Genomic DNA, 14,925 nt, shown 5'->3' on the forward strand with positions numbered 1-14,925 from the left:
GCCGACGTCTTTAATTTCCTGAATGAATGTTTCGATGATCGTGTGATTGCTTTGGGCTATCCGAAACATACAGGAGGCGGCGTGTATTGGCCTCCCTATTCGCCAGACATGAACCCCTGTGACTTCTTTCTGTGGGGACACGTGAAAGACCAGGTGTACCGCCAGAATCCCGAAACAATTGAACAGCTGAAGCAGTACATCTCATCTGCATGTGAAGCCATTCCGCCAGACACGTTGTGAAACGTTTCGGGTAATTTCATTCAGAGACTACGCCATATTATTGCTACGCGTGGTGGATATGTGGAAAATATCGTACTATAGAGTTTCCCAGACCGCAGCGCCATCTGTTGTTGACAACTGTAACTACTGTAATTTCGAAAGTTTGTCTGCCTGAAAATTTACTGTTATCCCAAGCATATTGCAACAAACGGTGTATTTCTATCGTTGCTCGTTTAGTTTGTATTGCCGTTTCAAATACACCGATCATTTTTGAAACACCCTGTACTTGCCAATTGATATGTGGATGATTCCTCTGTCTGATTGCTGTGTCGTCCGGTCGTTAGTATCCGATATATATCACGCGCCGTTGCATGTCTGGTTCCAGGCAGAGCTGTCTGAACGTAGCTGTACTCTATAAAAAAAAGTGCGTATATGCTGGAGTGACTGGGAGATGTGCTGGACCGCCACTGGCGCCATGCGAGACACTGGTGCTAGTTCTTCTGTTAAGATTCCTGTCAGACAAATCTGACGTCGTCTCCACAGTTTTAACATTGTGCTGATATATAGTGCCACCGCTCGATCACGAACATGCACAAGACCAAGTCCACCCCTACTGAGAGGGAGGGTAAGGGCGTCGTATCTTACTTTAAACAGTATACCTGCACTCACAAAGGAACCGAACGCCGCCAGTAATCGTCGTGCTATCATCACCGGCATTGAGAGTACTTGAGCGAAATGCGGAATTCGTGACACCAGGTAGGTTTTAGCATACTTGACCCGCTGGATCATGTCTAATGCCGGTGTGATGTTCCCTCTAACGTCCGTCTGGACTGAGTGTAGTAGTCTCTTATAGATGTCGTTGGTAAAAACAATACTTAGGCATTTCAAGGTCTCCTTGAGCCTTAATGGTGTAAGGGCACGTCAGTAGACATTAATCCGCGGCAGATAGTAGCCCATCGTGGTGCGATCACACAGCTAAAGGTCCTGCAGAATTCCAGAGGGAGGCCATCTGGTCCCAGAGATTTATTCACCGCTCCCCTACTAATGGCCTCCATCACTTCCGCTTCTGTAATCTCCTCCACCAGTTGTGCTTCCTCCTCTGGATCAATGGTGCCGAAAATCATATGCGTACCTTCGTTAATGACCGCCGTATCGGCATCCAATGCGGTGTAAAATTGAGCGTAGTGTTCTGCAAAAGTATTGCCTATGTCTTGTTGTGATGTTAGGTGTCTGCCATCATCCGTGTTCAGAGCTTGTACTAGGGCTCTTCGTCGTCTTTTGTTTTCGTTAATGATGTGATACATCGATGGGCGTTCTCCTGCAACCCGATCTAGCGTCCACGCCCTGACCACAGTACCTTCAAGGTGACGTCGCATGATGGATATAATTTTGGCCTTTGCTCGTTGTACCGCCTCTTGCCGCTCCGGTGAAGGCATTTGTTCGGCGCATTCTCGTAGCACTGTGAAATAGAAGTCCATCGTCTGACGTCGTCATACTGGCTACTCGCGACCATATGTCATCACTGCACGGCGCAGCGCCGGTTTGGCGCAACCCGTCCACCAACTTTTAGGGTCGTGGGATACGACCGAAGGCGTCATACGTAAGATCTCCAAACATCTTCGATGACGTCCCGACAGGCTGGGTCACGCAGAAGGGACCGCGGCCATGCCACACTTGCTGTCGGCGGAGGGAGATTGTATATATTACATATTAATGCTGTGTGGTCGGTATAGCCTGTAGGCCACAGCTCTGCTTCCAGGGCGTCAGCGTTAAGAGTGCGTGTGACATAAATTCGGTCGAGACGACTAGCGGAATGACTTGTTGTATACGTGTATCCAGGACGGACGCCATGGACGTGCTCCCAGATGTCAACCAGATGCGTACTCTGCACCAACAATCGTAATTCTGGGCATGGGGTATATCGAGGAAATTATTCTTTCAGTGCAAGTACACAATTAAAATCGCCACCTAGGATTAATCGGTCGTGTCGACGCAGGAAGAGTCGGGCAATTTCGCTTGCGAAGAAGCGGGAACGCTCTCGCCTCCTGCCTATAAAGGACCGTGCATAGATGTTGATGAGTCGTACATCAAGTACAGTCATTGCTAATCCCCGTGCCGACGGTAGGTACATTGCATCCTCTGCCGTGATGCCTTCTTTAAGAAGCATTGATATGCCGCTGCCAGTTTCGGAGGCGTGTGATAGGTAGGATACATACCCGTACATGACAGGAAATTCATCGACGTATATTTCTTGTAGGAGGAGAATGTCGTTGTCAGGTATTTGGAGCATGTCTCTGAGTAAGGACATCTTAATCTGAAACCGTATATTATCGGTATTGATAGAAGCAAGCCGATATGCTTATCGTCGTTCCGTCGCATGTATACAGGGTGCTCCATTGATAGTACCGGGCCAAATATCTCACGAAATAAGCATCAAACGAAAAAACTACAAAGAACGAAACTCGTCTAGATTCAAGGGGGAAACCAGATGGCGCTATGGTTGGCCCGCTAGATGGCGCTGCCATAGGTCAAACGGATATCACCTGCGTTTTTTAAAAAGTGATCCAACTAAAACATTGATATTTCTTTACGTACTACACGAATATGTAATAAAAATGGGGGTTCTTGTTTAATAAAAACGCAGTTGATATCCGTTTGACCTATTACAGCGCCATCTAGCGGGCCAACCAAAGCGCCATCTGGTTTCCCCCTTCGAGCTAGACAAGTTTCTTTCTTTGTATTTTTTTTCGTTTGGCGCTTATTTCGTGAGATATTTGGCCCAGTCACGATAAATGGACCACTCTGTATTGGCCATGTGAGCTTACGCCGCCTGCTGTTGTACTGCACGTTACGTGACCCCGTCCTGCCCGCCGTCGTTGGTTGTAAGTGAAATTTTAGAGGGGCGCCGCCCCCGTCGTGTCATCAGTTGCGACTGTCGGTGGATCCCCTCCACAATCATCCGCCCAGTCTCCCCGGGACAAGTTTTCCGTGGGCCGGGGTTCGGCAGCCCCGTCCCTCTGTGGCTCCTCTTGTAATGCTTGGGAGTGGCAGTGGACTGCAGATTGCCATGCGTTGTCAAGTTTTTCAGGTCGCTCTTGACGTGTACTGCTGTCGAGACGGTGGTGTTCTGGACGAGTAGTCTCGGGACCCTCTGTAATATAGCAGTCTTCCTCGGTCGTTTCTTGATCGTCATCGTGCATACGAATTAAGGAGTCGTCCGTCTTTTCTTGCGCCGTCTCGGAGACCGTTACTTACTCGGGTGCGTTTCCGTATCCGAATGTGGGTCTCTGTCATCACTGCACTCGGTAACGAAGACAGCCGTTGGCACTATTCGACTGTCGATGCCCGTTTGCTCATCCGATCTCTGTACTGGTGGTATCGGTCGGTACTGCTCGGTGGGGGGCGTCGCCGCCGTCACCATGCTCGCATCGCCATCCGCCGTCGTCGGCTTTTCGACTGGCCTGTCTAGCTGTTGGGCGCTGTCATTGTTCGGTGGAACAATAAGTGTAGTGGTGTATGTTTTGGTACTTCTGTTCTGAGTGTGTGTTAGTATGAATTTTATAACATTGTGTTCACTACTGGTTATATTGCCGCGTACGGTCTAATTTAATACGAAAGCCATTGCTGCACTATTTGGTAGCGCAAAGCCGATATTACTGCTGGTACCATGGTAATCTGTGTTCGTTACATGTAATTGTGTTCCTTGTATTACGTGAGAAGTTATTCGTCCCCTGTGTCATCGCCGGCCGCGGTGGCCAAGCGGTTCTAGGCGCTTCAGTCCGGAACCGCGCGACTGCTACGGTCGCAGGTTCGAATCCTGCCTCGGGCATGGATTTGTGTGATGTCCTTAGGTTAGTTAGGTTTAAGTAGTTCTAAGTTCCAGGGGACTGATGACTTAAGATGTTAAGTCCCATAGTGCTCAGAGCCATTTTGTACCCTGTGTCATCCGTTCAGTCTGTGTTCCTGAGGGGAGACCTTGAATTAATATTATCACTTATCACTAATTGTTTGCCCTCGGCATACACTGCTTGGTCTCTGATGTGATTTGCGGAAGGTTGTATTTGAAGGCTGGGTGTACATGGATGCAATCGCCCATGGAACGTTCCCATTGGTTATATCTGTGGTAACTAAATGTTGGCTGCATAACTGTCTTATCTTTTTACGTTATAAATTCTATTTAAAAGTACTATAGTAGTCTTACAATCATTCCTGTCTGTTATTATGGTGCAATGCGTTGGCAGACATATTAGTTGCCCCTTTCTATTACAAGGTTCTTGTAAGCACGTAGCGTCTGACTGCAGATCTTGTGCTATTTCTGTCATTTTCGCACTAACTGTAGTACTGTTTGTCTGCATTGCGTTGTAATACAGTGACCAAAAAAATCGGAACACCAAAAAATAATTAATGTAGAGTATTGAAAATTTGGGAACATATTTGTATATGTAGCGTATATAAGTGATTAACACTGCAAGATCACAAGTTAATGTAAGTGCCAGAGAAGCCATTGTCAACGACAACCGGTGTAACCGCCGTCAGAATGCTGAATGCAAACGTGCAAGCATTGTGTTGTACAGGTGTCGGATGTCAGTTTATGGGATAGAGCTCCATGTCTGTTGTACTTGGTCGGCCAATACAGGGGCGGTTATGCTGGTTGTGGATGACAGTAGTCGTCCGATGATGTCCTATCTGTGCTCGATTGGAGACAGATCTGGTGATCGATCAAGCCAAGGCAACATGTCGACACTCTGTAGAGCATGTTGGGTTACAACAGCGGTATGTGAGCGATAGTTATCCAGTTGGGAAACATGTTCATGAATGGCAGCATAACAAGTCGAATCGCCAGACTGGCGTACAAATTTGCACTCAAGGTGTGTGGGACAACCACGAGAGCGCCCCAAACCATAACTCCAGATGTAGGTCCAGTGTGTCTAGCACAAAGACAGATTGGTTGCAGGACCTCAGCTGGTATCCTTCTAACCAATACTCGGCCATCACTGGCACCGAGGAAGAACCAGCTTTCATCAGGCTTGATCCTCCCCTCCGATGAGCTTTCGCTTGACACCACTGAAGTTGCATGTCGCAGTGGTTCGGTGTCAGTGGAATTCACGCTACAGGGCATCTGGCTCGGAGCTGTCCTTGAAGTAATAGGTTTGTAACAATTCATTGTGTCCCTGTGGTGCTAACTGCTGCTCACATTGCTGCTGCAGATGCAATACTTCGACCCAGAGCCATAAGCCGGACACGATGGCCTTACCTCTCGGTAATGCCACTTCAGTCTCAAAGGTAACAAACGCTCACAACCGTTATGGCGTAAAAGGAAACCTGAGATTCATTCTCATAGTGGTTCTAATAGAGCCACTCTTTTGCGACTAGTGCAAAATTTGAATAGACATCATCTATCAGATTTAGAAACACGCCTACCATCTTTCGGTTATGTCGCCGGCCTGTGTGGCCGTGTGATTCTAGGCACTTCAGTCTGGAACCGCGTGATCGCTACGGTCGCAGGTTCGAATCCTGCCTCGGGCATGGCTGTGTGTGATGTCCTTAGGTTAGTTAGGTTTAAGTAGTTCTAAGTTCTAGGGGACTGATGACCATAGATGTTAAGTCCCATAGTGCTCAAGGCCATTTGAACCATTTTTTTTCGTTTATGTCGCACTACTTCTTCCTGATACTGCGTTTTTTCCGTCATTGTATATTCATTTTGTGTCTGTGTGTTCTGGGTGTTTTACGTGTGCAGAGCATTTACTACTTGTCTGTGTGTTATCGAAATATGGTCGTCCATGTGCTATTACATGATCTCTATGTATTTTATCCAAATTGATTGATTCTGACCTGCGAAGGCAGACCTAGAGCATGAGGTCGAACAGCGGCGCTGCTGATGTAGTAATATTCGCTGTCCTTAGGATGATTCTGTCTGTCTGCTCTATTATTGGAAAACACATACAATCACGTTCTGGATGGTACAGTCTTGCATCCGCTATGCTGCGTGCAGTATATCTTTTTTCTCTAGTCTACAAAAGTAAGTAAATTTCTGAATTATCGGCTTTTTGTTGGTGAGAAGTTCCAGTTGCGGTTTCTGCGGTGGAGCTAGATGGATTGTGGGTTGGTGCTGGCCGCTGATTGAGAGACATTTTTGAGATATTTTTGGGATGTCACATGGTTGCGCTGCATTTTGTCACACTCTTTTTCTATGTCTTCACACGTCTTTCACTGGTGTAGGTGGTGCTTGCTGGTGTGGCGTTAATGTTGGTGTTGATGTCTATTGGACTGACTGCATGTGTTGTAATGTCTTTGTTGATGTCTGAGGTCACGGTTGTTTCTAGGCACACAGTGACATCGTTACAAATATCACATGTGTCTTCCTCAAATTCGACGTCATCTAATTTGTCTACTTTTTAAAGCCTGGATTATCTAGTTCTGGTTGTTTGCGATCTGATTGTTTCGGTGTCTATTGTTTCAGGCGCTGAAGATACTAACTGTTCTCGAAAGAACAGATACCATTAATGACTGTGCAGCTTCTCTAGAATACATGATAATTAATTGAAACCCTCAGCTGCTGACAGGTGTTGTTGATATAGCTCGATGGGGACAGTTGGGAATGTGGGTCTCACAGGAAGTGTGCAAGAGATAAGTCCCTGCAGTCGCGCTATTGGTCTGTGCCCTCGGTGGTATAGATGGATAGAGCGCCTGCCATGTAAGCAGGAGGTCGCGGGTTCTAGTTCCGGGTGGGGCACACATTTTCAGCTGTCCCCATCGAGGTATATCGACAACACCTGTCAGTAGCTGAGGATTTCACTTAATTATCATTTGATTACTGATTAACGTTGTCAGTTTACATAACCAGCTACGATTTTTCATTTTTAGGGTGACTTAGATCTAAAAAGTACGTCGATGTGTAATGATTATCACACGCTGAACATTATTTTAGATGGCTCGAACCCGGTAATCAATAACGAAAATTTGCAATCTTGACTTAGGATTTTCATTCAGAAATGTTTTAAATCAATGCCAAGCCGAACAACTGCTTGCATACGAGCCAGAGGGGGACCAACGCTTCGTTGACTTGCTTAACTTGTTAAGCTCTTTCTCCTGAATAAATAATCCGTTTCTTTCTAAAACTGTAATCATTTGTTTGTCTGTGCATCACATCTACCGATTTCCGTCCCATTCGGACGAATCATCCTTGGTGCATCGCCTTTTTTTTCTTATAATGTATATGATGATGACTGTGGTAAGACGTACAAAACCGACTAAATGTGCAAATGATGTGCTTCAAAGCAGTATAGTAATAACTATATGTCTATAGGAAACACTGCTTCAACTTCTTCTAAAATAGGTTACGCGCAATAAAAAATAGGACCACGGGAATCCTCAGACCTAAAAAAGATTGCATCATTTCTTGAAGCCAGTGAGCGTAAAATGTTCCGTAAGGGGAAGTAAATGGTTTATACTGTTTTGTTCAGTATCCTCGAAAGCTTGATTATTGTGCAACAGTCAGAAGATAACTGTCCTTTGTAACATTACAGGACCTATTGGGACATATTGAAGTATTCGATACTGTAGACTTTTAGGGGATGTCGATACAGATATGCAAAATGTAAAGGGAAACTTTGGTGATGTTTAAATATTGTACTGTGTCAATATTAGGACATTTTGCACAGAAAGAACAAAAATAGAATTAACGTAAATATATATTAGTGTTAGTAACCTATTTTCATTCCATTTTGTAATTATATTTCATTTTGTAAAAGAAAGACTCACTGTTTGCTGTAGCTCTGATTAATTGTATAAATTATCAGTTTTGAGCTAAATTATTTCGTATAATATGGACAAGATACTTTTAAAAACTCACCAGCTAAAGAGAAAGTCTGTAAATGAACGTTTAATGCACACTTCTGGAACTTTCTATGGAGAAATTCTATATTATGATCGCAAAAATACGAAAACTTGTGAAAACTGTTTCATAACCTAATTTCGAAAGACGATTTGTATCAAGAAATATTGCTAAAAATATTTATTTACGTTTTGAAACACGATTTAAATCATTTTACATATAAATAGTTGTTCTAAATCACTCAAGAAATATCCAGAATCAAATGTCAAGATATTTCTGGAAACATCGGTACAAATCTGGTGAAGGTTATCCAGAAGCTGGTAGAAAAATGTTATAAAATCTATTTGGAAATTATGCTTGTAAGAATTTATATGTACTGATCCTTTTACTTACTTTAATCTGTACTAAAATTCTGTGAATTGCTATCGTGAATTGCTATCGTATTGTAAACAAAACATTGTCAAAGACTCTCATTGTTTGGAAATATATTAATACACCTAGGAGTTGTCAGTTGCCAGTTCGGATATGCAGTGCGGTTAGCTCTGAGAGTCAGTTGTTGAGTCTGTGAAGTATGTCAGTTCGGTTTGTAAATAAACGTCTGTAATGAAGAATTACTTGTTGTCGGCAATATGAACTCAAGACCTTTTGCACGAAGCAGACACCTCCTAATGCAACGTTTTAATTTGGTTGAGGAAGCTGGGATCGCTATAAGTGCAAACAAATTGAAGTGGAACGTTTTAATTTGGTGTTGAGGAGCTGAAATGTTATACCTTCATTCAACAGAAACGAACAAATAACAAGTCTTTCACACTTGAAAAAACTGAAGACTGTCAGAAATAACTGGAACTCACCAGGAAAAAGGCTTTTGAAAATAAGAAGCTAATTTGTTGAGCAAAAGATTATTTTCTAATAGTGTAGTCAGGTACAATACGCAGGCAGAAAAAAAAGCAATTTAATAAATATAACAGGAGCGTAAAATTTGTTGAGACTTAATAGGCCGCACTATGTATTTGTAAAACAGTTTGTTAAATCAAATGCAACAACGTACCTCACAGTAAAGTTAGTTGTTACTCTGTCTGTAGAAAATAACAACCTCAAATTACTGAAACACCAGGCACCTCGACGCAAAGAAAAATATTTTGTGTTTGTTATGAGGATTCTACGTCATAATTCTACGTAATAAGGTGTGCTGCATGGATATAGCTTCAAAAAATTTCTTGTACAGCTATTTGAAACCGAACGTTCGTCTTCAAAATTAATAACTCAAACTCAACAAGTATTATTTGCAAGTTATTTACAGCCTTTTTCTTCCAGCAAGCCCATGTAAACAGCGATCTGACTCTTAATTATGAGTACCGAGCGAGGTGACGCAAACTGAACCTGCTTTCGGGAGGAAGTAGATCCGACCATCCAAATTTATGTTTTCCGTGATTTCCCTAAATCACTCATGGAAAGTGCTGCCGCGATGGTACTTTCGAAAGGGAATAGCCGATTTCTTTCTCCATCCTTCGAACAATTCGAGCTTGTGTCTAATGACCTCGATATTGTCGGGAAGATAAACCCTCATCTTCGTTCCTTTCTTCTTTACGTGGTGAAAGCAGTTAATCTTCGCAAGCGCAACGGAAAACCAAGTCTTGAGTATCAGAAGGAAATGAATGATCATGAGAATGGGTGTTTAGTCCCATGAACGGTAAGTGAAATATGGAGTGCATAATTTATGAAGGAGGCCTATACGAAATCGCCCAAGGCATGAAAATGTTTGTTCAGTTTGTATAATGTGAAACAACTCTGAGCATTAATGAAATACACAAACAATAATCTCTGCGTACAAAAAACTTTTCCCTGAGAATTTGTCGAAAGTCGATCTCTAAACATTGCTGGTTGCGCAGCTACATTTATCTTGTCATCAGTGTGACTCATTATCTGGAAACGCTGAAGGTCTCATAATACGTACTATTACTCGGAACATCGAGAATGTGCGAACTATTTGTGGCTAGTCGTACAGTTAAAATGGGCCCGCGATCAAGGTATGTCCTACTGACTGTAATCTTACATAAGCACGCGCTTGAGGAGAAAACAAAGGAAGTTTTGACTATAAAATTATTGTTTGTTATTAAACATCTATATTAGAAGAAAAATTTCTATTACACAGTAAGCAGATATGCGGTGAAGGTCGTTGATCAACATCGAAATCCAAACTAAGTATAAAAATTTAGTTCACATTACAGAACAAATTAATAATGGTATGGGAAAAGTCTGACTTACTTGTTACCGAATGTGAGGCAGGTTAAGTGTTTACTATGGACATGGATGCCAATAGAACGCTTGGATATGCATTTCCAAGTGGGCACATGACTCAAAGTTCAACTGTGGCAGAAAGGAACACTCGCGATAAAGCGTTTGCTTGTACACTGTAACCAAAGAGCTTCCTGTAAGGCATTTCACTTGTCCATCTTCCTGCTAGTCCCAGGAGCTCCGCAAAACAGTGCAGGAAACGAGGCGGAAAGCGGACAAGTTACATATTGCTTAAGTCCAGACGCTGTACAATTCATGGTTGTTCGCTTTCTAGAGTAGGATTGACGTAAGACAGTACAAGCCTCCGTGTAGTTCACATGAGATTAAAACAGGTAACAAAAAGGACGGTTTAAATAATGAGCTAAATAAAGTGACGAAGAGTGCCTGTATCGTGTGTTTATATGCCTAAGAACTGCTGCGGTCCAAAAATCGAGAGTAAGTGTAAAGCTATACAAACGCTTACTACATCTATTTATTATCAAAAACAATCTTGATCACAATTTAGTTATTACGGTGACCGGTTTCGACCACTACTGTGGTCATTTTCAGACCAATGAGTAAGAACATCCTTCTGTTGGTAAATCACTCGAGCAGTGAGGAGGTTCTTACTCATTGGTCTGAAGATGACCACAGTAGTGATCGAAACTGGTCACCGTAAAAAATAAATCGTGATCAAGACTGTTTTTGATAGTAAGTATTTGTAACACATTGATCAATGGTCACTTTCACAATGTACACTGCTGGAAATGGAAAAAAGAACACATTGACACCGGTGTGTCAGACCCACCATACTTGCTCCGGACACTGCGAGAGGGCTGTACAAGCAATGATCACACGCACGGCACAGCGGACACACCAGGAACCGCGGTGTTGGCCGTCGAATGGCGCTAGCTGCGCAGCATTTGTGCACCGCCGCCGTCAGTGTCAGCCAGTTTGCCGTGGCATACGGAGCTCCATCGCAGTCTTTAACACTGGTAGCATGCCACGACAGCGTGGACGTGAACCGTATGTGCAGTTGACGGACTTTGAGCGAGGGCGTATAGTGGGCATGCAGGAGGCCGGGTGGACGTACCGCCGAATTGCTCAACACGTGGGGCGTGAGGTCTCCACAGTACATCGATGTTGTCGCCAGTGGTCGGCGGAAGGTGCACGTGCCCGTCGACCTGGGACCGGACCGCAGCGACGCACGGATGCACGCCAAGACCGTAGGATCCTACGCAGTGCCGTAGGGGACCGCACCGCCAATTGCCAGCAAATTAGGGACACTGTTGCTCCTGGGGTATCGGCGAGGACCATTCGCAACCGTCTCCATGAAGCTGGGCTACGGTCCCGCACACTGTTAGGCCGTCTTCCGCTCACGCCCCAACATCGTGCAGCCCGCCTCCAGTGGTGTCGCGACAGGCGTGAATGGAGGGACGAATGGAGACGTGTCGTCTTCAGCGATGAGAGTCGCTTCTGCCTTGGTGCCAATGATGGTCGTATGCGTGTTTGGCGCCGTGCAGGTGAGCGCCACAATTAGGACTGCATACGACCGAGGCACACAGGGCCAACACCCGGCATCATGGTGTGGGGAGCGATCTCCTACAGTGGCCGTACACCTCTGGTGATCGTCGAGGGGACACTGAATAGTGCACGGTACATACAAACCGTCATCGAACCCATCGTTCTACCATTGCTAGACCGGCAAGGGAACTTGCTGTTCCAACAGGACAATGCACTTCCGCATGTATCCCGTGCCACCCAACGTGCTCTAGAAGGTGTAAGTCAACTACCCTGGCCAGCAAGATCTCCGGATCTGTCCCCCATTGAGCATGTTTGGGACTGGATGAAGTGTCGTCTCACGCGGTGTGCACGTCCAGCACTAACGCTGGTCCAACTGAGACGCCAGGTGGAAATGGCATGGCAAGCCGTTTCACAGGACTACATCCAGCATCTCTACGATCGTCTCCATGGGAGAATAGCAGCCTGCATTGCTGCGAAAGGTGGATATACACTGTACTAGTGCCGACATTGTGCATGCTCTGTTGCCGGTGTCTATGTGCCTGTGGTTCTGTCAGTGTGATCATGTGATGTATCTGACCCCAGGAATGTGTCAATAAAGTTTCCCCTTCCTGGGACAATGAATTCACGGTGTTCTTATTTCAATTTCCAGGAGTGTATTTAAAAGTAATTAGCTTACTACAGCGTTTAGAACAGTCATGTGTGGTACTCACACGGAATCGGAGATCTCCCAGAGGTGGTGTGGCGTACGGTATTCCCAGGAACTCGTTGTAGAGAACGCCGTTCAATGATGTGGCCACTACGCCTCTCAGAGCTCCGTCCTCTATATTCACAATTACGTCGTCTCCCTGCAACAGAATCTCCATTATCCATTGCAACAAACGGAAAATACTTCACATACAATTTACTCTGTCTGTCTCCCTCTCTCTCTTACTCGCATATGCGCTCACAAGCGCACTAACTTAAGAAGTAACTGCAATAAGATACGATTCTGGACCAGATCCCTTAAGGTAGACCAGTCTTCATTAAGTGTGTGACTAAAGGTGACACGTGAAGAGGTTTGAGGTTAATCCAACCTACTGGCAAATTGTCTGGTAAACGGTAACTATTCTCCAACAAAGTGAAATATTTAAGACATTAACTCATTTGTAACCACGCGCTTGGGTTTACTTGGGGGTGATCAGTAAACGACATTACGAAACTGTATCAAACGCCTTCCGGAATCAATGACTATGGAAAAACGTGGTGGACAGTTGAACCATTATGACAACTCTGACTGTGGACAAGTAGTGAATTCGGAAAATTTTACGTCCAAAATATAGACGAAGCCCTTAATTAGCAATGCCTGATCTTAACAAAGGACGATTCCATAAAAGCTGCAGAATGTCGAGAAACAGATTTATTATTGTTCTGTGGACTCAGAAAGCAAGAGTAAAGTAATTATCTTAGCTACTGCTCTGTCTTGTATAGATTCAATATTTACCGGGAAGTTAAACTGTATCCTCGGAGTCTTTCGCGGCGGCATGTCTGAATGAAATCCTATCGGTTCTTAACCCGCGTCAATTCCAATAAAATTTTCGAGCTTTCATTGGCTGTCTCCGCCATAGAAACCTTGAAAATTTAATTCGAATTGCTTCTGGCGTCATTGAATAGCATACCTCTTGAATGATGGGGTGACGAGGGACAGCAGCAACCCGCGTGCCGAAGGCGGCAGCGATCAGCAGAAGCGCGATGGAATGCATGTTTATCTCCTCCCGGACACGGGTTTACTGGCAATATATATATCCACAAATTACAGAGGAATTATCTGTTATCTGCTTTACGATAAAGCAAAGACGATCATTGACGTTCAAGTACCTTATATCTGGTTCCAAGAATCACATTATCTCTGTTCTTGTAACATTACAGTAAAGTCTGTGCCATATTTTTCAGCATTGGAGAACTCTCTATCTTAAGATATCGATAAAGTCATCGCCAATATACCTGTATAATAAATCAAATTGTTGCAGAGTACGAAGGTATTTTGCTGAAACCCCTAACACCTGTGGCTGGTACAAATGAGTAGGTACTAATCCCTGTAGATATCCTTCTAATCACATACAGTATTGTCACAAATCTCTAAATCTATACATATTATAAAAATGGATGTGCGTACACTATGTGATCAAAAGTATCCGGACACCCACAAAAGCATATGTTTTTCATATTAGGTTCACTGTGCTGCCACCTACCGCCAGGTACTCCGTATCAGCGAACTCAGTAGTCATTAGACATCGTGAGAGAGCAGAATGGAGCGCTCCGCGGAACTCACAGACGCGGAACGTGATTAAGTGGTTGGGTGTCACTTGTGTCATACGTCTGTACGCGAGATTTCCACACTCCCAAACATCCCCAGGTCCACTGTTTCCGATGTGATAGTGAAGAGGAAACGTGAAGGGACACGTACAGCACAAAAGCGTACAGGCCGACCTCGTCTGTTGACTGAGAGAGACCGCCGACAGTTGAAGAGGGTCGTAATGAGTAATAGGCAGACATCTATACACACCATCACAAAGGAATTCCAAACTGTATCAGAATCCACTGCAAGTACTATGACAGTTAGGCGGGAGGTGAGAAAATTTGGATTTCATGGTCGAGCAGCTGTTCATTTTTAAGCCACACATCACGCCGGTAAATGCCAAACGCCGCCTCGCTTCGTGTAAGGAGCGTAAACAGTGGACGACTGAACAGTGGAAAAACGTTGTGTGGAGTGACGAATCACGGTACACAATGTGGCGATCCGATGGCAGTGTGTCGTATGGCGAGTGCCCGGTGAACGTCATCTGCCAGCGTGTGTAGTGCCAACAGCAAAACTCGGAGGTTATGGGGCGGCCGTGTTTTTCATGGAGGCGGCTTACACCCCTTGTTGTTCTGCGTGGCACTATCACAGGACAGGCCTGCATTGCCGTTTAGACACCTTCTTGCTTCCTACTGTTAAAGAGCAATTCGGTGATGGCGATTACATCTTTCAACACGATCGAGCACCTGTTCGTAATGCATGGCCTGTGGCAGAGTGGTTACACGACAATAATATCTCT

General features: G+C 44.6%; 1 protein-coding gene across 1 annotated transcript in view; it reads right to left on the reverse strand.

The window, feature by feature from the left end:
* Positions 1-13,613, reverse strand: part of LOC126282068 (juvenile hormone esterase-like) — a 102,541-nt gene extending 88,928 nt beyond the window's left edge. Inside the window, exons 1-2 of the mRNA XM_049981513.1 lie at positions 13,507-13,613; positions 12,562-12,696 (exon numbers count right to left, since the gene is read on the reverse strand). Coding sequence (XP_049837470.1) covers positions 12,562-12,696; positions 13,507-13,590 — 219 coding nt within the window. The 5' untranslated portion in view covers positions 13,591-13,613. The remainder of the gene's footprint in view (positions 1-12,561; positions 12,697-13,506) is intronic.
* Between the last annotated feature and the right edge of the window lie 1,312 nt (positions 13,614-14,925).

The sequence above is a fragment of the Schistocerca gregaria genome, chromosome 7, assembly GCF_023897955.1.
Source record: "Schistocerca gregaria isolate iqSchGreg1 chromosome 7, iqSchGreg1.2, whole genome shotgun sequence".
NCBI lineage: Eukaryota > Metazoa > Arthropoda > Insecta > Orthoptera > Acrididae > Schistocerca > Schistocerca gregaria.